Source organism: Arvicanthis niloticus, chromosome 1 (genome assembly GCF_011762505.2).
Source record: "Arvicanthis niloticus isolate mArvNil1 chromosome 1, mArvNil1.pat.X, whole genome shotgun sequence".
Taxonomy (NCBI): domain Eukaryota; kingdom Metazoa; phylum Chordata; class Mammalia; order Rodentia; family Muridae; genus Arvicanthis; species Arvicanthis niloticus.
In genome coordinates, this window is record NC_047658.1 from 18,640,043 (window position 1) to 18,666,940 (window position 26,898).

Here is a 26,898-nt window from a genome sequence, read left to right on the forward strand (position 1 = left end):
TGGTAGTACATGCCTTTAACCCCATCACTTGGGAGAGGCAGGTAGACCTTTGTTGGAGGTCAGCCTAGCACAGCAAGGGCTACAGAGAAACCCTGTCTTGAAAAAACAAATGCAAATGGAATAGGACCACGGTGCAGGCCTTTAGTTGCAGCACTCAGGAGGCAGAGGCAGGGGGACCTGTTAGAGGCTAGCCTGGACAGGCAAGGCTATACAAAGAAACACTGTCTTGAAGCCCCTCTCAAATCCCCAGCAAACAGAAATAGCACAGAAGAGCAGGACACAGAAGGTCAACTGGGGGGGGGGGGAAGGGGAGGGCAGAGGTGACTGACTCCCACTGAGGACTGTCCTCAACCTCTGCTCCAAGGAAGAATCTCAGGAAGATCAGGGAATCCAGAGACATAGTGGAGCCAGGAATCCTTGCCTAGCTTAAGGTATACATTCCTAGACCTAAAATGGATGGTCCTCAGGGAGTAACAGGCTACTGAACTACCCAGCTCCCAGGGCAAGAAGTGGCATGGTCAGCTGAGGATTTATTGGCATAAACGCAACCATATAAAAACATAAGTTATGAAAAACAGTCATGATGTACCCACCCATCCCCCAAGCCCAGTCCCCTGAGCCCTCTTCTGTAAGAGGGCCAGCCTGGCACCTCCTCAGCGCATCCGGTAGTCGGTGGAACAAGAGAGCTCACACAGCTGACCCTTGAAGTCCAGGTCGATGGTAAAGTCCAAGTCACGCTGAAGGGAAAAGGTGGGAGACAGGGCTCAGGTGTGTCATCAGAACAAGGGTCAGGTAAGTGTGCTGGCAACTTTTGGTAGCATGCTGCATACCCTGTACCCTGACTTAATGACAGTACTACAGGCTATATGTACCCCACTAAGTTCCCCAGTCACATCAAGGGAAACAGCACCTAGCAGCAGCAATGCTGGAGTCCCAGCACTGTTTCCAGTCCCCCTGCAAGCATCCTGAAGGCCCCTCCACCCATGGATCAAGGCTGGGCCACTGTTGGGGTCTTAACATCACACTGAGCCCTGGCACTTGCCATTTTAACCTCTACAGGAGTCAGGTGATTTCAGTGCCCACAGGAAGGGTACTGAACAAGGGTTATCACTGAACCCAGCAGACACACAGGGGCTTCCTAAGATACCCCTCATGCTACCCAAGCTGGCACTGTTCAGTTCTATCTAGAACCTGACTGTTGTCCACACCCTCCATATCATGTTTGCTCTCCCTCAGGCCTCACATTGTTTTTGGCGTTGGGCCTCATTCCAATGGTGCCAAAGATCTCCTCGCCAGTCTTCACCGTTAGATAGTCCTCCATGTAGAACACAGTCTGCTTCCAGTGTGTATATGGGGACTCAGGACCTGAAAGGTGGGCACAGTCAGTTCCAGACTTTGCCTAGGTGTCGCCATACTAACCCTGCCAGGGCCCCACAAGGGCTGTCCCTGCATCTTGCCTGTGTTTACAGAGCGACTATAGTATCGGAGTTACTCAATGACCAACAGCAGAGGCAGAATATCCCAGGCACCTGACCACTGGGCCACGCCTCACCCGTCACCAAGTGACTCTAGCTACAGCTCCATTTTCACTCTCCTTTTGAGAGGGTTATCACTAACTTTCTTCAACTTTAGAGCTTTCTGTCCCGTTCCCAGGTGGCTCTAGACAGGCCCAAGCCCCAGGCATGTGCTCTGCTGCTTGTCACAGACACCTCACTGATGCTCTCGCCCCGGCCCAGCCCCACATGGCCCTCACTGGTAGAGAAGCCGGTCCTCTTGTGGCATCGGGTAAACTCGATGTTGAAGTAGGCCACCAGCGCATGCACGTAGTCATTCCTCTTCACTTGCAGGCAGAAGGGGGAGGTGAAGGTCAGGTCCTCCACCTTGACTGTGTAGATGTCCACCTCCTGCCAAACGGGTAAGCCCAGTCGGTGCCCAGAGCCCACCCTGCATATGAGAACTGCTGCCTGTTAGTACCCCTCACCCCCATTTTCTGAAACAGGGTCTTGTGTGTATCCTGAGCTGGCCCTCATAACATTTTCTTTCTTTTTAAAAAATACTTATTTCATGAACTCAGGACCTCTGGAAGAACAGCCAGTGCTCCTAACTGCTGAGCCATCTCTCCAGGCCCCAATTAATTAATTTCTTTCTTTTTTTTGGGGGGGGGGGTGTTGAAACAAGGTTTCTCTGTATAGTCCTGGAACTCACTCTGTAGCCCAGTGGGGCTGGCCTCAAACTCAGAAATCCACCTGCCTCTGCGTCTCAAGTGCTGGGATTAAAGGCATGTACCACCATTGCCCGGCTCCCCAATTTAGGTTCTGGGTTCAAATCCCAACAACCACATGGTAGCTTATAATCGTCTCTAACTCCAGTTCCAGACCTACTGACCTCTTCTAACCTCCACATGGTACAGGCACACACTTGGTGCTGGTACACATATGCAGATAAAACATCTGTACACATTAAAATATATAATTATGTATGAATGTATGAGTTTATTGAAATCATGTCAATGAAGATGCCTGCTAAGGTTAGAGGGTATTGGATGCCTAGAATTGGGAGTTACAGGACTGTGAGCAACTGCCTGATATCCCCTCAAAGAGTGGCAAGTACTCTTAACCATCCCTCCAGTCCCAACTCTTGACCCTCAGACCACAGGCAGGCAACAAATGAATGGAGAACTAGGATAATTCAGCAGAACCCCAGGTGGCCCCCACCCCCACTCCAGTGCACTCCTCTGCTTCATTCTGCTCTCCTGGAATTCAGCACCAGGCGTGACCCTCAAACTCTGATGTGTGGGCCCAACTGTTTGCTCTACGCCTCTAGTGGACAGGCCAGGGACCTGGAACTGCTGTTGAGTTACCTTTATGAGGCAGGCATTAGTGACCAGCTGCTTTGGGTCCACCACATCCACCAGGGGCTCCTTGATGGCCACGTCTTTAATGCAGGACATATCAAAGCCATACACGTTCTCCCACCCTGGGCACAGACAGGGTCAGATGAGTGGTGGAACCTGGCCCTGTCCTCCCCACCCATCCTCCTTCACTACCCAGCCCCAGCTCACAGTGGATCTTGTAGTCTTTATACTGCCGATCCTCGATGGCTGTCACATACAGGGTGGCACGGTCTGGGAAGATGAGGCCATCGGGTGCCTGAGAGCAAGAGCCTAACTGAGCAGCAGACCCAACTGTCCAGCCCACCATCACTTTCCAGAGACCCTTTAGTCATCTAGGCCTTGCCCTCATCCTTGAGTCTGGTCCCTACTCGACAGCCACAGGGTACCCAGAGCCCAGGCTGTCCCACAGTTCCTAGGAGCCTGGAAAAACTCCAGAAGGAAAGGCATCTCCCCACCCCTGCTCTGCTACATAGCATACTCTCTCCTGGCCCTCCTGAAGTCAGCTCCTCTGCCATTCCTTTGGTCCCCTCTCCCTGAGACGGCCTCATCCACAGAAACACCTGTGGATGGCCAACCGTATTTGCAGTGCCCACCCATCCCTGACACAGATGCCTCACCAGCCACTTGTCCCGCGCGTGCAGCACGGTGTTGAGCATGGACTCGTAGAAGAGGCAGTAGCCCATCCACTCGCTGATGATGATGTCCACCTTCTCCACAGGCAGCTCCACTTCCTCCACCTTGCCCTTGATGATGGTCACCACTGCATCCACAGGAACGGCATGCCAGTCAGGGTGAGGGGTGGCTCCAGACACCCACAAAGAACTTTGGTCAAAGGGCACTCCCTGTCTCCCTTTTTCAAACTGTCTCACTATGTAGTCCTGGCTGTCCTGAAACTTGCTGTATAGACCAGGCTGGCCACAAACCCAGAGATCTGCCTGCCTCTGCCTCCCCAGTACTGGGAATAAAAGGTTAAAAATACCAGGTCCAGCCCAAGCCACAGCCACAGCTCCAGGCTCTGTCTGCGGTCTAGGAGTGGCTCTGCTACGAGCCTGAGTTTAACATTTTCCAGGTCTGGATTTCTGCCCCTAGCAATACTCAGATGAAATGTATTTTTCTATTCAGTAGGTATGAAACAGTAAGTAATGGTGTGGTCACATCTGTAAAATGAGGGCCAGTAGGTTAGGGTGCTTGCCACCAAGCTGGATGATCTGAATTCTAACCCCAGGGTAGAATGAGATTTGTCATTTGACCCCACCCTCTACATGTGCTCCACAGCAGTCCTCCCAACCCCCAATAAAGATATAAAGTATTTAAATGAACAAAATAAAACCACCAAAATTATTATAGCCAGCCAGCCCTGGTGGCATAGCCTGTCACCCAGCCACTTAGGAGGCTGACACTCAAAGACTGAAGTCCAAAGCCCACTTGGGCTACAGTAAGAAACCCTGTCTTGGGGTGGAGAGACTGCTCAGCAGTTAAGAGCTGTCTTCTCTTCTAGAGGTCCTAAGCTCAATTTTCAACAACCACACGGTGGGTCACAACCATGTGTAATGGGATCTGATGCCCTCTTCTGGTGTGTCTGAAGACAGATACAGAGCATTCACACAGATAAAATAAATAAATAAATCTAAAAGGAAAAGAAAACAAAAAACCAAAAATAACCCGTTTCAAAATACAAAGAAGGCTGGCCCACTGGATCAGCAGGAGGGCCCTGCCAGGCAAGAGCCAAGGTTCCACACCTAGTACTGAGGATGAAGGGAATAAACCTGCAGTGTGCTAAGTACCATCACTCGGATGCCAGTCTGCACCTTCCCACTATGATGCCGGTACTCAGCTACTCAACCAACTCCCACATGTTCTCCTTTTGTGTAGCCCGTCCTGGCCCTCAGCATCCACGGGATGGTATTACAGGACACACCACCTCCAGGGCCTTCACAGATTAGACCAGTTCCATCTTTTATAATGCCAAGTACAGCCAGGTGTGGTGGAGCACACCTTTAATCCCACTGGGAGGCAGAGACAGGCAGATCTCTGAGTTCAAGGCCACCCTAGTTACATACTGGGTTCCAGGCCAGCCAGGGCTACACAGTGAGGCTTTCTCGAGAGGAAAAAATAAAAAAGTTTAACTGCATGGAAAACTAGTTTGGTGTGAAATGACATCTAAGGCAGACTAAAGGTCTTCAATGTGTACACAAAGAACATGACCAAGGCCTTTGTAGAGCCAAGTGTACAACCTTCAGGTGGGAACTGCAGAGCTGCAGGCTTGTGGCAAGCTCTACCTGCACACCTAGCCACACAGTGCTGAAGAAGCAGTGGACACACTGGCAGCAGTTGTGGGATTCTCGGGAAGGCAATGTCAATCATGATCAGAGTGTGGGTTGCTGGGGAGAATCCTTGACAGGCCCTGGATGTGACAAATGAGGGATGGGAAACCCTTGCACAAGGGAAGTTACACTCCTGAGCATAGTCAGCAAAAATGCCTTAAAGCACAAGGCCCAACAAGCCCGACATCCAGACTCTCAGCATTCCCCAACATCAAGGAGCCACCAGTTGTTAACCGTGTTCTCTTCACTGTGGCCTCCTCCGCAGACCCACCCCTGCTCACCGTGGTCTAACTTGTTGGCTTTGACAATCTTCACAGCATAATCGGAGATACTGGAACACTCAATCTACGGCAGGAAGGAAGGAGGGTGGGACTGAGTCCAGTCCATGCCTTTCCGCTGTGTCCAGCTCCTAACCAGCCCACCCATCTCCATGAGACTTACTCCAATAACCTTGCGGGCCCCTGCCTTGGCAGCGAACATGCAGAGGATGCCAGTGCCTGAGCCCACGTCCAGCACCACCTTGTCTTTGAAGAGATGCCGATTGTGAAACATGGAGTTGCGGTATGTGAGGGTCCGCACCTCATCCTTCAGCATCTCCTAGGCAGACAACCAGAGACAAGAGGATCAGACAAAGGGGACACAGGGCCCGGATGCCCTTCTCACACTGATGATGAGCCAGGCTCAGAGAGCTCCTGTCCCTTCTGGGAGCTTTTTTTGCAGTGAACACCCACACCAGGATTTATCAGTGCCACCCTTGCAAGAACCAGGGATGCAGGAGGCTGAAGCAGGAAGATCCCGGGTACAAGGTCAGCCCTTAGATCACCAAAAGGCATCATGGTATTGGCCTGGCATCTTAAGCTGCTTGGGAAACTTAGGCAAGAGCAGCATTAAGTTTAAGGCAGGCTCACACAAATTAAAATGAAGAGAAAGCAGACAGCCAAGGAGCAAGTAGGCTGTGTAGCACATGTAAGCAAGAGGTTGATCAACCCTTGGTGTCACCTCTCAGGTTCCTGCCAGCTTGTTTTCTGACATGTTGTCTGAGACCTGGGTAGCTGGACAATTAGGTTAGGCTGGTGAGCCCAGTGATTGGCCTGCCTCTGCCTCCTCAGAGCTGAGCTTATATATAAGCACTCACTACCATGCTCAGTGTTCTGAAAGTTATCATGCATGCAGGAGCATGGAGGTCAGAGGACACGTTCTCCATCTGCTCCAATTTCCAGGGAGCTTTTGTACGGCAAACACTACTTTCTGCTTGTCTGGCAAGTACCTTTACCCACTAAGTGATCTTGCCGGTCCAGTATGGCTTTGAAGTGGGTTTTGGGGACCGAACCCTGCAACCCATGTTTGCACGGCGAGCCCTTTAATAACTGAGGTATGTCCCTAGGAATTTTGGGGTCCTCAAAGCTCAATTTTGTTTTATGCATATTTTCTAATTTTTCCCCTTTATGATGCTGGGGATTGAGGCCATGACCCAGCACATGCTAGGCAACTGCTCTGCCACTTTGCCACAGTCCCAGCCTCTGGTACAGTTGTTTTTTTTTTTTTTTTTTTTTTAAAGCCCCATGGAAAAGAGGAGGATTCCTTAGAATGTCACTTCAGTTGCATTGAGCCCTGTCTCCTTTATCAAAAGGGTTGTAGTGTAGCATAATCAGTGGATACAGTCCCATCACCAGTCACTAGAGGGTGCCAGAGACTGACAAGGCCTGACCTCATCCTTACTTAGGTCTGTGGCACATTGGGGCAGCAAGCACTCCCACTGGCCTCTAGAGAGCTGGAGACTTCAGTCTCCAAAACAGTGGACCAGGAGCAGAAAGGGAGCAGTGCACATGCGGAGACATTCAGCCGTGTCCAGTCTTACAGCTCTTCAGTGTGTACTGGCTTTAGGGCAGTCTCTACTCACCTCATGGATACCAAAGTGGGCATAGGAGTCAAAGTAGTAGTCTTTGGATGTCATGTCCTCAGCATTGGGCTTCTCACTACTTTCTGCTTGGCCACAGGAAACCTGGAAGATGGGGAGTGACACAAGGTTCAAAGATGGGCTCCCCAGAGTCTCCTCAACCTGCAAAAAGCCCCTCATCATACCAGGACAACCCTTCAACCCCCTCCAGCATCTTTCTTCCCCAGGTAACGTTTCCACTTCCAGGACCCACCCAGAGCACCATCCAGGGAGCAGCCGCCTCGCCTACCATCTCTCCAGGCTCTACGCCCCGTCTCTAGCTCAGCCCACAGCTGGGGAGGGAGGGAGAGAGGGCAGAGCCAGGGCAGACACATGGAAGGACAGGGGGAGGGCTGGAGATGGAGTTAAGGAAGCAGCCATGGTTCTGGGGGAGCTAGCTGGGGTCAAGAAGGGATCTGTCTTAAGTGTTTAGGGAGCACAGCACAGGAAACTGTTTTGAAGCAAGAGGATGGTTAGACCTCTTGGGGGAGCCAGATGTATAGCAAGTAAGCTTATGTGGAAGTGGGCTGGGTGGGGGGTCTCACAAAAGGATATTTACTTCTTCAAGAGGCGGCTGGAGGCTCATCCCATTAGCCAAGGTGGCTACAAAATTCTAGGAGAGAGTAACAGGGAAAAAGGATTAGCTACGGGGTGGCTGGGGAAGGCCTTTGGGGCAGTGAGTGGTTCGTGGGTTGGCTTTTCCTAGGCCAGGGCGTGCATGTGTAAGCAGGGACAAGCAATGAGGCTGTGCTGGGTAGAGAAGGACAGGGAGGAGGAGGGAAGGGAAGGGCTCCTGTCCCAGCTGTTGGCTGAAGAGATGGTGGCCTGCCCCATGTCGTCCTTCTCTGGTCAGATGACTGACCACATCCACCTACCCCATCTAGGCCACAAGACCCAGTACTTGCCAGGGCACATGGGCACTGCCAGCTGTTGCTCCCCTTCACTACCTAATCCCCCCCTAGATTAGGTGACATTTCCTGACACTCATGCCAGGCTGAAGGCCATGAATACACTGGAGGGAGGGGTTGAAAGGAAATGGGTGCTGTCTCCTGTCCTATGAGGATTCCATTAGAGATGAAGCACCACCCCCAACTTCACCTGGATGAGAAAAACACACACAGGCAACCTCTTTCTTTTCCCTGCCTTCTTTTCTTTCTTTTCTTTTTCTTTTTTCTTTTTTTGGTTTTTCAAGACAGGGTTTCTCTATGTTGTCCTGGCTGTCCTACAACTCACTCTGTAGACCAGGCTGGCCTCAGAAATCCGCCTGCCTCTGCCTCCCAAGTGCTGGGATTAAAGGCGTGGGCCACCACCGCCCGGCTTTCCCTGCCTTTCTGAGGAGGTATTACATACGCCTTGGAAAACTGGGACCAGCCCGTCACACCTCACCTGGGTCCCCACACCGAGTCAGCCTTTCTCTTCTCTGTCCTCAAGTCCCAGGGTCACTGTAGTGGCCCTGTAGGCTAACTGATCCCTATTAATGGCAGATGTCCCAGCAACTGACCTTCCTCTCTAGACAAGCTGAAGAGGTGTGAGCCCCACCAGAGTAAATCTCACCAATGACTGCCATCCAAGGCTTCTAGAGAAGCCACAACCTAACCAAGCTCTCAGTTCTCCACAGCCTGTGAGGTGAGTTTCCCACGTGGGCCTCTCTTTTTCAATAGTACAGACCCAAACCAGCAGGTTGACAACTGACTCAGAGTGCCTGAAACCTGAGGCTAGGACCTGCATGACAAGCCTGATGGTGAAGGCATCACAGGAGCTACTCAGAAGTCGAAGGAAGATGGCAAGTTCAAGGCCATCCTCGGCTACAGGGTGAGTTCAAAGCCAGACTCATTTTGAATTAAACTAAGTAAAAAGTAGCCTGGGGAATACAGCTTAAGACTGAACACTCAACTATAAGCAGATAAGCAAGGCAGGTGCTAGAATTTCATTCCGTTTTGGAGAATATTTAGGCAAAGGCGGAAATGCTTACAAAGGGGTCTCTTGACACATTCAAGTAGGTATAAAAAAAAAAAGCTGGGGGGCTCAGTGGGGGTTAAGGCCCGTGGCCATCCGAACTCCTTTATCCCTCACCACTGACCTCTGACCATCCACCCGAGGGCCCTCCCAGGAGGGGGTGGGTTTTGTGCCACGCCCCGTGAAAAAAAGACGCCCCCTCACACGCCCATAATGACCACGAGGGGGTGCCCGGCGACGGATCCGGATCTCCTCGGTTGAGATCTCCCCCACCATCTCCTTAAAGAGAGGTCACAGGGCTATGCCCATCCCCCCTCCGCTTCACAAGGGTAACACAGAGTTGAGAAAAGAGAGGCCGGGGAAGTGATGTTCTCAGGCCCCACGCGGGTGCACAGAGCCCGGGCTGCATGTACGTCCAAAGCCCAGCCCGGGAGAGGGGGTGGCAACTCCTGGACCCCCTGAGTGCAGCCCAGGTCATCGGGCTGGGGGCGGGGCCTTTGTCCCGCACGTGGAGCCCGCGGGGCCCCTCAAGCGGCACACCCCCCTCCCCACACTACGCTATGGGACCACGTGCGGCCCGGCTGGAAGCGCCCCCGGCCCGCGACCACGTGCGATGATCCTTGGCTCGGCTGCGGATCCCAAAGCACAGAAAGCCGTAATCTCTCGCGTCAAGATCGAACACATCCCCCGATGCTGACCAACGCGAGGCCAGGCACATCGAAAGGCCCGGTCCCCACAGTTCAGGCAGTGGGCCACCCGTCTCGCGCCGCCCCCGGGCCTAAAGAGCTCAGCTACTCACCTCCATGATGCAGTTCGCGGCCTCGGCTGCCGCCATCTTCACCCGAGTCCTCTGGCCTCCGAGACCCCCCCCTTCTCTCTTTTCTCCCCCCCCCCCGCTCGACCGGGGACCGCCTTTTACCAGAGGGTCCACAGGCCAGCCCCCGATACCCCGCCATAAGTTCTCATTGGTCTGTAATGCTGTCTATCTGAGAGTTTCACATTTCAATTGGATGACGGACACGACTATCAAACATAAGGTGCCCGCCCCTCCTAGCGTTTAAAGGCCCGCCCCCTCCTGTCCGCCTTGAAGGGAACAACTGTCTGTCGGTCTCACCCAGCACGTGTGGCGATTGGGTAAAATCCACCAGATATTCCCGCCCCTTTCTGGCTAGCTCCGCCTTGGAGCTTCCCGGCGTTCTCCGCGCTAAGCGGACGTCTAGAAACTGAGCTGTCTATCATTAGTAGTCCGCTCCTCCCACATTGCTATTGGCTGCGCCAAAGGTGACGTTCGAGGCTCTTACTCCACCCTGTTTAAACGACCGGCCTAGAAGAAGAGGAGCCATTGGCCCATTGGGAGGCATGCAGCATTTTGGACAGCAACAATTGGCTCTCAGGAATGTCAGTCATCATCATCCGTGGGGTTTTTTTTTTTTTTCCCTCGCTGGGAGGTTTTCTGGAGGAATTGGGGCGCGTGAGCGCATTAAGTTATAGGGAAACCCCGAATTCCTCAGAGGTGGCTGGGGCCGCATTCTAGACTGTGGTTCCGAAACCAGCTGTGAATCGCTGTGAGCCTCATTGGGATGATTCTCACCCCTGTGCTGGATGGTGCCAAATTCTGAACACCAGTGGCCTACTCGTGGCCTCCAGGTCCTCTGAGACAAACACCCATCGTCCTTTGTCTGACCAACTCTTACACGTCAATCACCGGCAATTTGGACGCCACCTCCTCCGGGAAATTTCCCTGGATCTTCAGAAGGTTGCTCTTTGCCTGAGGATGGATGTCAGTTGCTGGGTTCGTGCACCTTCCTTCTGCCCCACCAGTCCATGGTCCAAATATAAGATCCTTTAAACTCCCGTATGAACCCCTCTAATCCAAGCCTCTGCATAAGGTATGCGTGCGTGCACATCTGACCTGTTTCCTTCCAACGCCTAACAGTTATTTTGTTTAGTGTGAGTGTACATTTGTGTGCCTTGCACGTATGGAGGTCACAAAGCAACTTACAGGAGTCCTTGAGTGTTGGTAATTGAACGCATGTTGTCAGGCTTAGCGGCAAGCACCTTTATCCTCTGCACCATCTGCTGCAGACCAACACGTAAGATATATTTTTTATTTAACAGATTCTCACTGTTCCTTGGGCCTGGAACTCGCTATGAAGATCAGCTTGCTTTTTGTCTCCCAAGTGCTGAGATTTAAGGCCTATGAAAATCTTGCCCAGCCAATATGGTTTCCCTTTTTTTTTTTCCCCCGTTTTTCCTAGACAGTGATTCTCTGTGTATCCTTGGCTGTCCTTTTTACTCATAGATCTGCCTGCTTCTGCCTTCCCAAAAGGCATGCTTCCCACGCCCAGTTCAGTACATTTTTCTAAGATTTATTTATTTTATGTGAGTACACTAGCTTCAGACACACCAGAAGAAAGCATCAGTTGTGGTTGCTGGGAATTGAACTCAGGACCTCTGGAAGAGCAGTCAGTGCTCTTAACCGCTGAGCCATCTCTCTAGCCTTTTTGTTTAGAGACAGGGTTTCTCTGTGTAGCTTAGGCTGTCCTGGAACTCACTCTATAGACAAGGCTGGCCCTGAAGTCAAAGATCCTGCCTGCCTGTGCCTCTCTCAGATGATTTGACTGACTCCAGCCTGCCCTGCTACTTTACCCTCTATCTTAATAGCCCCAGGGCCTTTCTTGCCCTGTCTCTAAGGTGCCCAAGGGCCCCCCTCCTGCCCTGGTGCTTCCATCTGTCATTGCCTACAGCTTACCAGCCCCTCTGCCCACGGCCTTATGAGGCCTTCCAGCCCCTCTAGGATGAAGTCTTAATCCTTCAACCACCTTCATTCACTTCAGCTTTCCTGATCCCAGCCAAGTTTCCTGGGGCTGCTGCCATTTTACATGGTGCCCCTCTTCTTTGGGGATCGAACTTGCTTTTCATTTAGGACAAGAGATTTCATAGCCAGTGAATGAAATGCATTTTGACTTTGAGCCAGCCATTCTTGACAGATTTAAACAAACTTAGCACAGGGACTCTCTGCAGCCCATTCAGTTTGCTACTAATATAGATTCCTGAGGAAACTGAGGCTCAGATAGGGAAAAGTGATTGATCAGGGCTACATACTTAGGACACTGCTGAGCTGTATTTCACTACAGAAAGGCAAACAAAACAACTTAATTTTTAAAAATTTAATTTGGATTTTGTCTGTGTACACAGTATGTGATTAGAGGCCAGAGGCTGAAGTCCAATACCTTCCTAAATTTCTTTGTATTTGAATTTGAGACTGTCTGCATAAACCAGACTGGTCTGGAACTCAGAAATCCACATACTTATGCTTCTTCAAGTGCTAGGATTAAAGGCATGTACCACCTTGCCAGGCAACACCTTATTTTTTTTAAGAAAAGGTCTCTCAGTGACATTGGAGCCTAACTGGCTGAACAGCAATCCCCAGAGATCCTGCTTCTGCCTCCTGAGTGATGGGATGCAGGCACGTGCCCCATGCCCTGCTTTTAAATGTGTGCTGGGAATTTAACTCACATCATTATGCTCAGGCAGCAAGCATTTCATACTGACTGCCCTAGCCCCACTTTTGGGCTTTTGAAGCCAGGTCTCATGTAGCTCAAACTGGCCTTGTACTCTCCATGTAGCTAAGGATGACCTTGAACCAGATCCTCCCAAATGCTGGAATTACAGGTCTGCAGCATCAAGCCCTGCAGTTTAAAGGTGTAGATACCACACACCTGTGAGCCCTGCCACGGAGATTTAAGGCCTGTCACTCCCCTCCACTTAAATAGCTACACGATCTAGCAACCTTAGAAGAGAGTTCTACTATAAGTCAGGGCTAAAGGTGGAGCTTAGTGGTAGTGGTTCTTTTTGTTTGTTTTTGTTTCTTTTTTTTTATTTTTTTTTTTTTTTTTTTTTTTTTTTTTTTTAATGTTTGTGAGCACACTATCACTATTGCTCTTTTCAGATAGACCAAGACATTGGATCCCACCAGATGGTTGTGAGCCACCATGTGGTTGCTGGGAATTGAACTCAGGACCTCTGGAAGAGCAGTCAGTGCTCTTAACCACTGAGTCATCTCTCCAGCCCCCAGTGGTAGTGGTTCTTAACCTGTGGGTCTCAACCCCTTTGGTGGTCAAAAGAGCCTTTGGGGCTCACTTAAGACCACCAGAAAACACAGGTTTTTTTGGGGGTTTTTTTTTTCCTTTTTTTTTTTTTTTTTTTTGGTTTTTCGAGACAGGGTTTCTCTGTGTAGCTCTGGCTGTCCTAGAACTCACTCTGTAGACCAGGCTGTCATCGAACTCAGAAATCCGCCGAAAACACAGATATTTATATTATTATTCATTATAGTAGCAAGATTACAGTTAGGAAGTAGTAACAAAATACTTTAATGGTTGGGGGCGGGCACCACATGAAGAACTACATTAAAGGGGCACAGAATTAGGAAGGCTGAAACCACTGCCCTAGCTGGGAGAAGTGCCACTCTTAATAACACCTCAAAAAGAAAAAAAAAATGTGTAACTGAATATTGCCATAAGCCAGTTGTGTACCTGTTCCAAATTGGAACATGGGAAGAGGAGGGGAAGGGCTTGAGATTCATTAAACTTACAAGGCCAAAGAAGTTCCCCAAGCTGTTCACCAGGGCTAAAAAACATGGCTGTGGGCTCAATGTGAGCTCCCGTTTCCAGCCCCAGGGGATTACGTGTCTTTGGTCTCCTGGGCACCTACACTCATATCTGCCCCTGCCCTACACATACCTGCACATGTAACATTAAATTGAAATCTTTTTGAAGAAATCAGGAAGCCAGGCTGGAGAGAATGCTCAGTGGCTGAGAACACTGTCTGGTCTTCCAAAGGGCTTTGGGCTGGAGAGATGACTCTTCTGCTGTCTCTGAAGACAGGCACAGTGTACTCATAAATAAATCCTTACACAAATAAGAGCACTTGGACATACTATACACATGTAGTGCATATATATATATATAGAGAGGCACAAACATATATGTAAAGTTTAATATTTTTTGCTTTTGCTTTTTGAGATGGTCTCACTGTATACCCTTGCAGTCCTGGAATTCCTATGCAGACCAGGCTTGCTCCAAATTCAGGGTTCCACTTGGTTCTGCCTCCTGAGTGCTGGGACAGGAGTAGACCTCCACACCTGGTGCAAAGCCCAACTCAAGAATCAAGAATTGCTGGACAGCCAGGCTATACAGAGAGGCCCTGTCTCAAAAATAAAAATGGTGAGTTATGATAAAGACCCCAACCTTGGCCTCTCGCCTCCATGCATTTACTCCAGTGCACATGTACACATAAACTCACACACTCAAACACTTTAATGCTCTAGTTACAGAACAAAACTTTTAATACAGAGACATTTCTAAACAGTGTTTCTGGCAAAAAAAAAAAAAAAAAAAAAAAGTAGAGCCCTTAAGTATGTGTGTGTGTTGTCACACTTCAGTCACCTGCAGCCGGGTCAGAGGAGATGAGACACTCAGTCCAACGGCAAGTTCAAGTCCACAGGTGAGGTGGCCAGGATGCCTGCCTGTAGAGGACAGAGAGCCCGGAGCTGACAAGGACTTCACTGACACCACTGCAGTGATAAAAGATAGCGGAGGTTTGGGAGGATGGGGACGGGAGGCTGAGACCAGAGCAACGGAGACACCCAGAATGAGGGAAAGACTGATGGAGAAACAGACCCCTTAAGTGGGACTCTGAAGTGATTCCGGGTCTGTTCTGTCCTGGCCTCAGTCCCTGCTCTAAGGACTGTGCTTATCTCCATGATTCATGCACGCGCGCACACACACACACACACACACACACACCCAGTCTGTCTCCCAGGCTCTCCTGTCATCTACGTTAAGAGAAGCAGGACTGCTGGCTTCTTTGCTGAGCTCTACCTGTCCCTTTCCTTCCATTCTGTTCCAGTGAAATCTTAACTCCTCCATCGCTCCTCACCTCTCCGGAGATTGCAAGGAATGCAGGAGGAGCCCAACAGATGCTCACAACAGCATCTTTGACCTGGTACCCACATTCATTCTTGGGAGAGCCTGCACTCTCATCAACTAATAAGATCCAGAGTCCTTCCTGCTGGGACTGATCCCATCTCCAGGCCTTTCATAGTCTATCTAGAAGGATGGGACTGTGCACAGACAACCAGTATCTCAGAAGCCCCATCTCAGAGCGACCAAGGACCCTTCTGAGCCTGGCTGTGTCTCTAGAACACACTTTTTTTTCCTCTCCTTCTGAAGTGCTGGACTCTACCATTGAACTATATCCTAACTTTTCATTTCTGTTATGAGACAAGATCTCAGTAAGATCCTAGACTGACCCTGAACCTCTGGAGCCAAAGATGGCTTTAAATGTAGATGTTCTTGTCTCAGCCTCTCTGGTACTTGAGATGTCTGGCTTGCACCACCAGATACCATCCTCTCCTCCCTTTCTCCCTCTATTACACCCCCCACCCCCCACCTGCTGTGCCTCAGTCACCACCCTGGCTGGTCTGGAACTCCTTATGTACACTAGGCTGGCCTTGACCCCATAGGGATCTGCTGGCCTCTGACTCCTTGGATTAAAAGTATGACATCATGCCAAACAGATTTATTTCTATTTTATGTGTATAAAGTAACAGTCAGCGGCCAGTGAAGACCTCAGTGAGTTGATACTCAACATAGGAAGCAGGGGTATGTGGGAAGAGTCATGGGGCACAAACTGCTGGAGACTGAAGTCACTATAGTGATAAGCACCCTGTGCATCCGTGAAGAATCCCATTCTCCACTACACAACCACCCTAAAACAATGGGGAGGGCGAGACTGCGGAGCAGGTGAGCTACTCTCACAATTGTTGGTTCAAGCCATATGGGCACAGCCCTCATTAGCATAGTGTCTGGCATACTATAGCCCGTGCTCAACAAGCATGAGATGGACTGAATGGGAGACTGCAGTATGGCTAAACTGAGACCTGGCAGGGTGTGTGTCACTTACCCAGCCCCCATGGGCCTGGATCCAGGGCAGGAAGCTGTGCACATGCTCAACACTGAGATTGGCCAGGGTACCCCCAAGCCCGGCCACGCGCCGGCTCAGCTCCATGGCTAGTGCCAGGCGTGCCAGCGGATCTGGGGATGGCGGTGGAGGCCCCGGGCACGGCAGCGAGGGGCTGGAGCAGTTTGGGGAGGAGCTGCCTTCCCGGCTAGAGAAGAGTTCCACAAGGCGTGCAAAAGAGCCTGCTGACAGGCGGGCCAGTTTACGATGCAGAGCCGGGTCAGATGCCAGCTGAGGGGCAGAGAGGCAGTGTAAGCTACCACCAAGACTGTGTGACCCGTCTGGAGGGGCAGGGTTTTCCAGCACCAAGTCCCACCAACCCAAGCTGCCTCTATGGCCTTGACCAGTAGACTCCCAGGAAGGGATCCTAGAATCAGAGCCAAGTACAGTTCTGAGTTCTAAACAGTAGATTCTCCTTTAGTCCTTAAATCCAAGCTGGGCGAGGTAGCACACGCTTTTAATCCTAGCACTTGGGAGGCAGAAGCAGGCAGATTTCAATGCTCAGTATGTCCCAGCCCGGTCTACAGAGTAAGTTCCAGCACAGGCAGGGAAACACAGAAACCCTGCCTTGAGTGGGTAGGGGAAGAGTACCTGAATCCGAGTTTTTCACCAGATGATTGTTGTTACAGTATGTTCAGTTTTCAAAGCCAGAGTCCAGGAAACTCAGAGGCTATACCCACTTAACCAGGTATTTCCTCCGTAGTCTAAGCTGTGTCCTTCTGTCCTTCTATAGTCAATCAGGGCAGAGTTATTGAGTTTAACTATGTAGCCCTGACTTCAGAGAACTCTGCCTGCCTCTTGCCTCCCAGTTGCTGGGACTAAAGGTGTGTGCTCTCATATTCCACCCTGTTTTGTTGAAACAAGGTCTCCCAGTGTGGCCTTGGCTGTCCTGGAACTCTTCTGTGGCCCAGGATAATTCTGAACTGGTCCTCTGGCTCATACCCCAGAGGGCTGGGAGGAGAACTGAGCATGCTCTGCTACAACCCAGTTTTTTTTTTTTTTTTGTTTGGGTTTGGTTTTTTTTGTTTGTTTGTTTTTCGAGACAGGGTTTCTCTGTGTAGCCCTGGCTGTCCTGGAACTCACTCTGTAGACCAGGCTGGCCTCGAACTCAGAAATCCGCCTGCCTCTGCCTCCCAAGTACTGGAATTAAAGGCGTGCACCACCATCGCCCGGCCTACAACCCAGTTTTAAACTCCTGCCATGGCCATTCTCTCACCTGGCTCTTGGTTCTGGCCTCTTCTTTTGTTTGTTGTTCTTTGTTTTTGAGTATTTAACTTGGGGGAGAGGGTGATGGAGACAAAGGTAAGGTAAGGACCTCAGCCTGCTAGGCAAGGGCTCTGTCATTGAGCCAACCCCTAATGCCTCTGGTGGCTTCTGTTGCCCGGGTCCTATTGCTTGTTGATGGCCCATGAAGGACACTGGTGTAAAGTCCTACTGCGGTGAGGCATCAAGTCTCCTGTAAAGATGCTCTGGTTACTGGAGCACGGGAACCACACCCAGCATCACAAGACAGTGCAGCTCCAGTGTTTGCCCACTAGTCCACAACTATCCTCTCCATAACATGGAGTAGAGGCTGGTCACCTTTTGATTGATGACTTCCGCCTCCTCCTCCAGCAAGGCTACCAGCCTCCTTAGCAGGGCTTCCTTCTCCGTGGGTGGGGGTCCCTGGAACTCTGGGGGGGAGGGGGCAGAAGAGAATTGGACTGGGAAAGCCCTGGCTTTGCTCCATCACCCTCACCAGGGCTCTTCTGCTGCTTACCTGAGCAGGGTGGAGATTTCAGTTGCTCCTGTACCAACTGTTCCAGACGCTGGGCAACCAGGGCATAGAAGTCTGAAGTGGCTGGGCCTGGGCGGAAAGAATCAGTAACACTTTGTGTTTACAAAACAGCATATTTATGGAGTCTCTCCTCCCAACCATCTTGCCAGACAGCAACATTTCACAAAAGGGTAAACTGAGGCCATGCGACTTTGGTAAATAAAAGATTTTAACATCCTCAGCCGTTCTACTTTGTTGCACCCTCATATTCAACTGAGACTGTTGAAGCTGAGCTCTGGAGAGGACTCCATCCAGTACCGGCAAACACATGGCGTTCCTGCCGTCACCACCTCATCCTTTGTCCAGTTCACGCTCAACGACTGACCACACAAGGCTCGTTGTAAGTAAGCCATCTGATTAGGCAGGCCTCTTTAAGAGGTTTATTGTTGGTTTTTTTGGTTTTTCGGGACAGGGTTTCTCTGTGTAGCCCTGGCTGTCCTGAAACTCACTCTGTAGACCAGGCTGGCCTCGAACTCAGAAATCCGCCTGCCTCTGCCTCCCAAGGGCTGGGACTAAAGGTGTGTGCCACCGCTGCCCGGCTAGAGTTATTTTTACATTTTATCTGTGTGTTCTGCCTGCCTGTGTGTCTGTGTACCTCATGGGTACCCAGTGTCTGTGAAGACCAGAGAACGGCATCAGAAGTTGGATGATGTGACAGTTAAGAGAACTGGCTGTTCTTTCAGCAGGCCTGGGTTCAATTCCCACCAACCACATGATTGATGGCTCCCAACTTTCTATAACTCCAGATCCATGAGAGCCAATGCTCCTTATAAAAAGAAAAAAGGGGGGGCTGGAAAGATGGCTCAGTGGTTAAGAGCACTGACTGAGCCAGGCAGTGGTGGCGCATGCCTTTAGTCCCAACACTTGGGAGGAAGAGGCAGGTGGATTTCTGAGTTCAAGGCCAGCCTGGTCTACAGAGTGAGTCCAGGACAGCCAGGGCTACACAGAGAAACCCTGTCTGGGAAAAAAAAAAAAAAGCACTGACTGCTCTTCCAGAGGTTCTGAGTTCAGTTCCCAGCAACCACATGGTGGCTCACAACCATCTGTAATGGGATCTGATGCTCCTTTCTGGTGCATCTGAAGATAGCTACAGTGTATTCATATACATAAAGTAAATAAATCTTTTTTTTTTTTTTTTAAAGAAAAAAGATTCTTATTTGGTGAGTCTGGGTGTTTTGCCTGATGCCCTGGCAGGCCACAGCAAGCCTCCTTCCCTGCTTCCTGATGTTTGCTTCCTTTATGTGCTGTTGGGAACTGCACACAAGGCTTCCTGCATGCTAGGCAGGAGGCATTCAACGGACTCACAACAGGCCTGCATCAGCCTTTCAATCTCTGACTCAACAATGTGCTAGCACACTTGGTCTGTTGATCATCACTGATCAAGTCCAAAGATCCTTCTTCCAGTCTTTCTCTGTTACTTTAAAAGAAGGAGAAAGGATTTGCCGAATCAGATTACCAGTTGGCCAGGGAGTTTGATTGCCAACCACACATCCTGTCTCTTGTCTTGGGGTACTGGAGCTACAAAGAAGGCTTCCCTAAGAACCAGAGAAGCACCCACTTAAGGGAAGAGATAAATTACCTAAGGAGAGTGCCAAAGCACCTCCCACCCCCGCCCCGGCAACCACAGAACTGCTATGTAGAAGTCTAAGCTGGGGCCCTATTTTATGGTGCATGCCTGTGATTCCAGTATGAGGTAGACTGAGGCAGAAGGGCTCCAGCAAATGTGGTTATGTCTCAATATTCCCTTTACTTTAGTCCCTAAGCAGTGCACCCCAAAACCCATCAAAGTGCTGGCCAGCCCTTCCTTCCAGCCCTAGCCTAGGATCCCAGCAGGAGCTGTCAAAATGGCAGCACCACAGCAGCCCCTCAGCCTACACCCTTGGTGAAACACCACTGCAGGAGCTGTCTACACTGGAAGCAGGTCCTCTCCATCCTCCCCAAGCAGCTCCACAGAGATGGCACCTCAGCCATGATAGCCTGCAGCCAAGAAGGACTTCTGATCCTAACCCATGGGCCCAATGAAAAGGTGATGAAAAAGCCACCGATCCCTGAGCTTCTCAAGCTCAGGACTTGAAATCCCACCAATCTTCAATCTAGAAATCTCTGCTCTGAGAAGCTCCACCCTCTAAGAAGTCCTATATAAGCCCTTCCCTTCCTCCAATTCCTGCTGTCTGATCCCAGGAGCGGAGGGCAGCCATCTGTGGATGTCTCTCCACCGTGGACCCTCCAATAAATCTCTTTCATGAAATTTTCTGGCTGGTCTAACTTTCTTGTCGAAAGAAGCCAAGAAGAAAAGAAGATACGTAGAGCAGGGCTGAGGCTCCTGACCCTCACCTCAGCTGGGGAGACACTCACTCCCATGGGACCTGCAATGCCTCTGCTGAGGAAGCTTCCTCTCAAAGCTGTGTAGGTTCCTGGGCCCCATGTCTCAGGTTTCCCTTGCACTGTCCCACCTCAGAGCTGTGTGGTTCCTGGCCCCCAGTCTCAGGTGTCCCTTGCACTGTCCCACCTCAGAGCTGTGTGGTTCCTGGCCCCCAGTCTCAGGTGTCCCTTGCACTGGGACACCTTCTCCCTTCAGAGCTGTGTGGTTTCTGGGCTTTGGCGTCCCAGGATACCTCCCATCTAAACAGAAACAGCCCCCTAGAAAAAAGTGTAACAACGAACTGGAATGGTTATAGCTTGTGTTGAAGCTGAGCAGTGTTGACTTTATAATGGGTACTGTCTGAATTTTTTGGACCCAAAGCTCCTACCCCTGAAAGTTTCACATGCGACCTGAATAAATCCCTTACCAGGCTCTGAACCATAGCAGGGACGGAGGGGAAGGAAGCAGGGCCTAGAGGACTCCGTGGGAGGAGCTCCTCTCCCCAGGGGACAAGGGAGGCATCTTCGGAGGCGGCTCAGGAAATCTGTTGTGTCTTCTTGGGCAGGGCTCCTAGGGACAAGAACCTCAGAGTTATCCCAAAAGGGTCTGAGCAAACAATCCCTTCGTCCTTTACTGGAAGATCACTCTTGAAACTCGGGACAGGCATATGGGGTTAGGTCTGAAGGGAGCAGACAGGTTAGGAACACAAGACTCAGGAAGATCTTCCCATCAAAGGCTAGTAATTCACCTGGGTGGAGCTGGGACAGGGGACCCAGCAACTTCACCGCGCTTAAGGAAGGCAGTCAAAACCTTCAGTGTGTCCTCTCGAAGACCCAACTCTTCAGAGCCGGCCATGGAGGTACCTGAGGCAGAAGAGAGAGGATACACCCAAGTGCCGTGATAACTCCAACTTCCGAATCTCTGAATGAAGACGATGCTTTACTCCAAGGAAAAGGTGGCTTAAGGGCCAGTGGGGCAGTTGATTCCGTTGAGGAGAAACGGTCTGAATTATTGAGTCTAAGAAAGGAGGTAACTGAGTGCTTGGACTCTTAAATGCAGGAGCAGGAAGGGGATTTGGAGTTCCCTTCCCAGCCCTGGGTGCTGAAGGAGGCGCGAAGACCAAAGAGAATAGGGAACTACTAATCCTAGCACGCTTTGCGGCAAACGCTGGCCCGGTTTCCCCGCTTTTTCACCGAGCAGCCTGCTGGGAGATGTAGTTCCACCTACCTCTGGCGGGCACCGGGAGACCCCGGGTGCTTGGAAGTCAGAGAGGCAGGACTGGCTGTGGACTCTCCTGCAACCTGGTTCCCTCCCTGGCAACCGGCTCACCTGGCTCGGGGATCTGCCCCAGTCGCACTGGAGCACACGCTTTCACTCAACTTCCACAAACTTTACTTCGGAAGTTTAACTTTCCCGCGCCTGCGCACTGGGCCAACACGGCAACCGCCCCAACGTCAAAGGGGTGGAGCGTTGTGTTGCAGTCATTTGCATATGGCGTTCCCAGCATGCCTGTAGGCGGAAGGCCAAAAAAGGGCATTGGGGGAGTTAGGCCGGCTCAGCCCAAGTGCGCTCTTAGGTGTTTTGACTTTCTTATATGATGAGAATTTCATTTTTTTCCTCAAAATATCGTTAGAAAAGGAAGTCCCAGCGCTCGGAGGCTTAGCTGACAAAGAAGGGGGTTGCGTGGCTGCGAGTCTCAGAACTGTTTGGGAGCCCCAAACCTGTGCTGGCACCCGCGCCCTACGAGCGCGCAATTCCTCCCCTGGTAGGTAACGCGGAAGAACCGGGAGGGTGGCGGCCTCAGGCGCAGGATCAGGCAGCCCTGACGCTCAGGAGCTCGGCTACTGAAAACCAGAACGGCTACGTGTTGTAGACGGAAGCCTACAGTTTCTGCATCCAGGCTGGAGACAGTAAAGATTGCTGCAAGTTCAAGGCCAGTGAGCTCCAGGCCAGCATGGGTTAAGCAAGTTGAAGACCAGCCTGTGCTACTGAATAAGTTTGAGGGTAGTTTGGGTTACAGAGTACATTCGAGCCCAGCCTGGGCCACACAGTGAGTTGAAGACCAGCCTTGGCTATATAACAAGGACAGCCTATGCTACATACTAAGACCCCGTCTCAAACATCCATAAAAACAATATAGAAAAAAAAAAAAAAAAAACAGAAGAAGCGACAGCTCCTGGGAGAAGACTCTGGAAATGAGTAAGAGTTTTCTGCACGGGTGAGGTGGGAGTGAGAACAGTCATGATCCTTTAAAGACGAGAGAAAGAGGACTCCACCCTGGAAATGGGGTACCTGCTTTGGATAATAGAGAGGGGCTTACATTTAGAAAAGGGAAGGAACCCATGAGCAGAGTTCCTATAGAAAACTCTGGGGTAGGAGAGGCGGTCTCATTGGAATTGGAAAGGTGGGAAGGAGTTTCTCGTTTATACACATACACAAGAAAACAAGGGTGAAGGAGGGCCTGTGCTGTGTTTGAGTGCATTTGCCCCTTGACATACAGGCTCAGGAACTGCCCTGTGCGCAGGCTGGAGCATGGGAACCCCGAAACCGCGGATCTTGCCATGGCTGGTGTCGCAGCTGGACCTGGGGCAGCTGAAAGGCGTGGCCTGGCTGGACGAGAGCCGTACAAAGTTCAGGATTCCATGGAAACATGGCCTACGACAGGACACACAGATGGCTGACTTCGGCATCTTCCAGGTGCTGGGGGAAAGACTTCAGAGGAATTTCTGGGTGTGGCTAGACAGGGTCTGGGTCTTGCTAATTAGGTGGGATAGGACTGGAGGGACAGATGGGAATTGATAGGCAGATTCCAGGAACAGAATCCTGAAAGCCAGGTTGAGTCTCTTAAAACAACAACAACAAACAAACAAACCCCACATGCTGTAGTAATGGTTCTCAACCATTGAGGGGGGGATTGAACAGCCCTTTCATCGGAAAACAAATATTTACGACTTATAACAGCACTACAACATGAGGAACTGTTGAGAACATGAGGATAGTTGAGAACAGCTGTTTTAGAGGATGGGAAATCTTTGGGGGTGGGCTCTTGGTTTTAGAACCCTTAAACCTTAAGAGTTGAGACTGACTACTCTCAAGATGGGGTGATGAGCTGCTAGATCAGTGTGGTAGTAGCAGAATGTAAGGTGACCTGGGGTGAGGCACCAAGTAGGTCCTAGAATGCTGGCTTAAAAAACAAAGGCTTGAAGGTGGACACGGTGGCATGAGTTTGTAATCCCAGCACTCTGGAGGTGGCAGCAGAACAGTTGAAACTTGGAGTTCAAATTTAGTCATAATATGTGAGACTGTCTCAAAATCAAAACATTTTTTTTTTTTTTTAGTGTGGAAAATAGTGGATAAATCTGAGGACAGAGGTCCTAGGGGCTTTGTGAATGTGAGAACTTAGGTCAGGAACCAAAAATGTATGGAGTGTGGTGGGAGGTGTCAGGACCTCAGGCCAGAGTCTAAGTCATCTTTCCTACTATCCTGGAATCACTGATGTATCAGGCTTGGGCAGAAGCCAGTGGTGCCTACACCCCAGGGAAGGATAAGCCAGACCTGTCAACCTGGAAGAGGAATTTCCGGTCAGCCCTGAACCGGAAAGAAGTGTTGCGTTTAGCTGATGATCGGAGCAAGGACCCTTTTGATCCTCATAAAGTGTATGAGTTTGTGACTCCAGGTGTGTGTAACAAGGCTGGCTTGGGGTCACAGAAGCCTTGGGATCAGGAGGGTCTCTGCCACTTACTCTGCTCACTTACACTCTGACAGGGGCTAGGGACTTTGTATATGTGGACACCTCTCCTGACACCAATGGAAAAGGCAGTCTGTCTGATCCCCAGGTGAGAAGGCACTGATTCTGTACCCCAGCCTTGTCCTGTCCGTTAGGCCTCCCCTTACTCCCCACCCGAAGCCCTTATCCCTGGACTTCCATTCCTTCACCAGTGTGCTACCCTCTTGCCTCAGCTAAAGCTGTTGACTAGCTCCTTCCTCCCCCAGGAAGACCTTTGGGAATTACTCGATGACATGGCCTTGGTACCCCGCACAGATGAAGGGTCCTCAGACCTGGCTATTACTTCCGATCCTTCTCAACTACTGCTAAGTCCCAATGTGAATAACTTCCCAAACCCAGGACCCCAGGAAAATCCACTGAGGCAGCTGCTAGCTGAGGAACGTGAGTGCCACCTGTGTGGTAGGAAGGGCTGCATGTTTTTGCAGCAGAGACAGCAGTCCTTACTCTGGTCCTCTTCATCTCTCCCCTTTCAACCCACCACTCAGAATGGGAGTTCGAGGTGACCGCCTTCTACCGAGGCCGCCAGGTCTTCCAGCAGACACTCTTTTGCCCAGGGGGCCTGCGTCTGGTGGGCAGCACAGCTGACAACATGACACTGCCCTGGCAGCCAGTCACCCTGCCGGACCCTGAGGGGTTTCTGACAGACAAGCTTGCGAGGGAGTATGTGAGGCATGTACTCAAGGGGCTGGGCAAGGGGCTGGCACTGTGGCGGGCAGGACAGTGCCTCTGGGCCCAGCGCCTAGGCCACTCGCATTCCTTCTGGGCTCTGGGTGAGGAGCTGCTTCCAGACAGTGGGAGAGGGCCTGTTGGAGAGGTACCCAAGGACAAGGACGGAGGCGTGTTCGACCTTAGGCCCTTTGTGGCAGGTGAGTACTCTATGGGAATTGATAGGCCATGGTGGTTGGTTGAATTCAGAGCCTGCTAAGCTTTGTGGCGAAGACAGGCCTGTACCACCAAGTCCAGGAACTGGCTGCTGCAACTGTTGAACCTAATGTACTTGTAGTACAGGCACTCTGGGCTATACACATTTCATAGTGTATACAGATACGATGGTGAAGTTGGGGGCTTGGCTCCGTTGGTAGTGCCCCTGCAAATTACAAGAAGAGTAAGTCCCCAAGATCCTGCTGTCCAGGAGAGTTTTGTGGAGTAATGAGCCCACCTGCCTCCAGTTGTTTCTACCACAAGACTCCACAAGAGCCAACTGGAGAATTCTAAAGCTGTTTTGTGGAAGGGTCCCACTCTGTCACCCAGTCCTCCCTAGTGCTAGGATGCCATGTGTCAGCAAGATACCCAGTTTGAAGTTGCATTTATATTTGAAACTTCAGTTTTCTGAGGCAGGGTCTCATTCTTACTGCTTCTGCTGGCCTTGAATTCTCATTGCTCCTGCCCCATCCTCAAGTGTCAATTAGAGACCCACAGTGGGGTCTGAGCAGCTGAGGAGCCATCCCAACAGCCTCCTGAGCTACTAGGGCCCACCATCCTCCTTACTGCTGGCCATCTCACCTTCATAGCACTGCTGAGGGAGGGAAGGAGACGAGGAGCACTTGTCTGTGTCTCTAGGGACTTTCCCAGATAGGCAGTGCACAGTGGTGGCAGAGTATCACCAGGGAAGACAAAGATTGAGCGGGTGGACAGGGTAGAGGCCATCCTTTCTTTTCTGACCTGACTCTTGGGTTCCCAGATCTGATTGCCTTCATGGAAGGAAGTGGACACTCCCCACGCTACACTCTGTGGTTCTGTGTAGGGGAATTGTGGCCCCAGGACCAGCCGTGGGTCAAGAGGCTTGTGATGGTCAAGGTGCCAGCTGTCTTATGCTACTGGGAATGGGAGGGTCCATTTCTGGAGGAACCTGCAGGATCCCAGGACTAAAACTCTCAGAAGCCCCTCTGAGAAATAGCAACTCCAACAGGCCTCTGCAGCCTCTGTCCCCCATCCCAAAAGTCTCTGGATGTCCTTTTTTTTTTTTTCCTGGATGTCCTTCAAGGCTTATCCACATATCCAGAGCTTATTCTGACTCTAGACCCTGTAGCTGGGAGGTGCAAGTCTTTGTAGCCTTTTAAGTGTATGACTCCCAGGGGCTTCCATTGGTTATGACTGGGGTGAGGGTGGGACAGCCATGGTTCCTAGCAGCACTAGACTGAGTAAGGGTCCCCCCCTTACAGATTATGCTGGGACCCCATAGCTGACTGGAGATCTGTCCTGCCTCCTTCAGGTTGTTCCTACATGTCTTAAGGAGCTGTTAGAGATGGCCCGGGAAGGGGGAGCCTCCTCACTGAAAACCGTGGACTTGCACATCTCCAACAGCCAGCCTATTTCCCTTACCTCTGACCAGTACAAGGCCTGCCTCCAGGACTTGGTGGAGGACATGGACTTCCAGGCCACTGGAGATATCTGAGCCCTGCTCAGCTGCTACCAATAAACCAGTTTATGCCACTATCACAAGTCTGCTGTTACACTGACCCTAGGCTGGTGGTTATTGTACAGGAGTCTCAGTCTTCCCATCTGCAGCTGAGGTTTAGGTGCTCAGTGAGGCACACAGACAAAAGACAGCATGGCTGCCAGCTCTTAACCCCTCCCCAAGGTCCCAGAGAAAGTATCACAAAGGAAGCAAGAGACAAGACAGGTCCAGGGCTACATACTGTCCCAGCACAGAGCAAGGAAAGCTATCCCAGGCTGTGAGCTACCTGAGTAGTGGTGGATGGCAACCAGCAAGCTTGATATGGGGCAGGCTGACTCACCACCATAGATTGAGTCACTGCAGCCTCATAGTGCTGCTGACCAGAGGCCACTCAGGTGCTACT

At 51.0% G+C, this 26,898-nt stretch overlaps 3 protein-coding genes and 1 long non-coding RNA gene across 14 annotated transcripts; 2 read left to right on the top strand and 2 right to left on the bottom strand.

Moving 5' to 3' along the window:
• Nucleotides 1-510: 510 nt before the first annotated feature.
• Nucleotides 511-10,065, bottom strand: Prmt1 (protein arginine methyltransferase 1). 4 transcript variants are annotated; one of them, XM_034510277.2, is made up of 11 exons: nucleotides 9,909-10,032; nucleotides 7,713-7,766; nucleotides 7,118-7,219; nucleotides 5,659-5,814; nucleotides 5,499-5,562; nucleotides 3,511-3,653; nucleotides 3,062-3,149; nucleotides 2,861-2,976; nucleotides 1,754-1,904; nucleotides 1,244-1,365; nucleotides 511-737 (listed from the first exon to the last, which is right to left on the bottom strand). In XM_034510277.2, exons 1-11 carry the CDS (start codon nucleotides 9,942-9,944, stop codon nucleotides 654-656), a joined length of 1,116 nt encoding a protein of 371 aa, XP_034366168.1. In that variant the 5' UTR covers nucleotides 9,945-10,032; the 3' UTR covers nucleotides 511-653. The 4 variants fall into 4 exon arrangements, with proteins under 4 accessions (XP_034366168.1, XP_034366193.1, XP_034366183.1 ...); XM_034510302.2 differs by lacking the exon at nucleotides 9,909-10,032 and adding an exon at nucleotides 7,404-7,506 and having other exon boundaries at nucleotides 7,709-7,724; XM_034510292.2 differs by lacking the exon at nucleotides 7,713-7,766 and having other exon boundaries at nucleotides 9,909-10,065.
• A 402-nt stretch (nucleotides 10,066-10,467) lies between these two features.
• Nucleotides 10,468-20,196, top strand: LOC117708720 (uncharacterized). Of its 4 annotated transcripts, XR_013110273.1 has the most exons (4): nucleotides 10,491-10,998; nucleotides 14,134-14,334; nucleotides 15,020-18,288; nucleotides 19,091-20,196. It is a non-coding gene; the product is annotated as an uncharacterized LOC117708720 (long non-coding RNA). The 4 variants fall into 4 exon arrangements; XR_013110272.1 differs by having other exon boundaries at nucleotides 10,468-10,998; nucleotides 11,228-18,288; XR_013110274.1 differs by having other exon boundaries at nucleotides 10,480-10,998; nucleotides 14,159-18,288.
• Bcl2l12 (BCL2 like 12) lies at nucleotides 14,501-21,808 on the bottom strand. Of its 2 annotated transcripts, none has more exons than XM_034502589.2 (7): nucleotides 21,640-21,808; nucleotides 21,059-21,173; nucleotides 20,738-20,880; nucleotides 17,892-17,978; nucleotides 17,714-17,805; nucleotides 16,076-16,363; nucleotides 14,501-14,636 (listed from the first exon to the last, which is right to left on the bottom strand). In XM_034502589.2, exons 2-7 carry the CDS (start codon nucleotides 21,163-21,165, stop codon nucleotides 14,586-14,588), a joined length of 768 nt encoding a protein of 255 aa, XP_034358480.1. In that variant the 5' UTR covers nucleotides 21,166-21,173; nucleotides 21,640-21,808; the 3' UTR covers nucleotides 14,501-14,585. The 2 variants fall into 2 exon arrangements, with proteins under 2 accessions (XP_034358480.1, XP_034358476.1); XM_034502585.2 differs by having other exon boundaries at nucleotides 21,538-21,776.
• On the top strand, nucleotides 21,775-26,533 carry Irf3 (interferon regulatory factor 3). Of its 4 annotated transcripts, none has more exons than XM_034502576.2 (8): nucleotides 21,775-22,075; nucleotides 22,811-23,007; nucleotides 23,815-23,986; nucleotides 24,076-24,146; nucleotides 24,304-24,478; nucleotides 24,583-24,963; nucleotides 25,779-25,894; nucleotides 26,310-26,533. In XM_034502576.2, exons 2-8 carry the CDS (start codon nucleotides 22,843-22,845, stop codon nucleotides 26,490-26,492), a joined length of 1,263 nt encoding a protein of 420 aa, XP_034358467.1. In that variant the 5' UTR covers nucleotides 21,775-22,075; nucleotides 22,811-22,842; the 3' UTR covers nucleotides 26,493-26,533. The 4 variants fall into 4 exon arrangements, with proteins under 4 accessions (XP_034358467.1, XP_076789649.1, XP_034358463.1 ...); XM_076933534.1 differs by having other exon boundaries at nucleotides 21,848-22,075; nucleotides 22,835-23,007; XM_034502572.2 differs by lacking the exon at nucleotides 21,775-22,075 and adding an exon at nucleotides 22,083-22,509.
• Nucleotides 26,534-26,898: the final 365 nt, after the last annotated feature.

Coding starts and splice junctions, on each gene's coding strand:
- Bcl2l12 (XM_034502589.2), bottom strand. CDS start 21,165: ATGGCCGGCTCTGAAGAGTTGGGTCTTCGAGAGGACACACTGAAGGTT. Junction 16,364..17,713: donor CGGAAGTCATCAATCAAAAG/GTGACCAGCCTC, acceptor TCTGCCCCTCAG/CTGGCATCTGACCCGGCTCT. Junction 14,637..16,075: donor TCCAGGCCCATGGGGGCTGG/GTAAGTGACACA, acceptor TGTCCTCTACAG/GCAGGCATCCTGGCCACCTC.
- Irf3 (XM_034502572.2), top strand. Junction 24,147..24,303: donor GCAGTCTGTCTGATCCCCAG/GTGAGAAGGCAC, acceptor TTCCTCCCCCAG/GAAGACCTTTGGGAATTACT. Junction 24,479..24,582: donor GCAGCTGCTAGCTGAGGAAC/GTGAGTGCCACC, acceptor CCCACCACTCAG/AATGGGAGTTCGAGGTGACC.
- Prmt1 (XM_034510277.2), bottom strand. CDS start 9,944: ATGGCGGCAGCCGAGGCCGCGAACTGCATCATGGAG. Junction 7,220..7,712: donor TCCAGCCGCCTCTTGAAGAA/GTAAATATCCTT, acceptor CCCATCTTCCAG/GTTTCCTGTGGCCAAGCAGA. Junction 1,366..1,753: donor GAGGACCGGCTTCTCTACCA/GTGAGGGCCATG, acceptor CCCACCTTTCAG/GTCCTGAGTCCCCATATACA.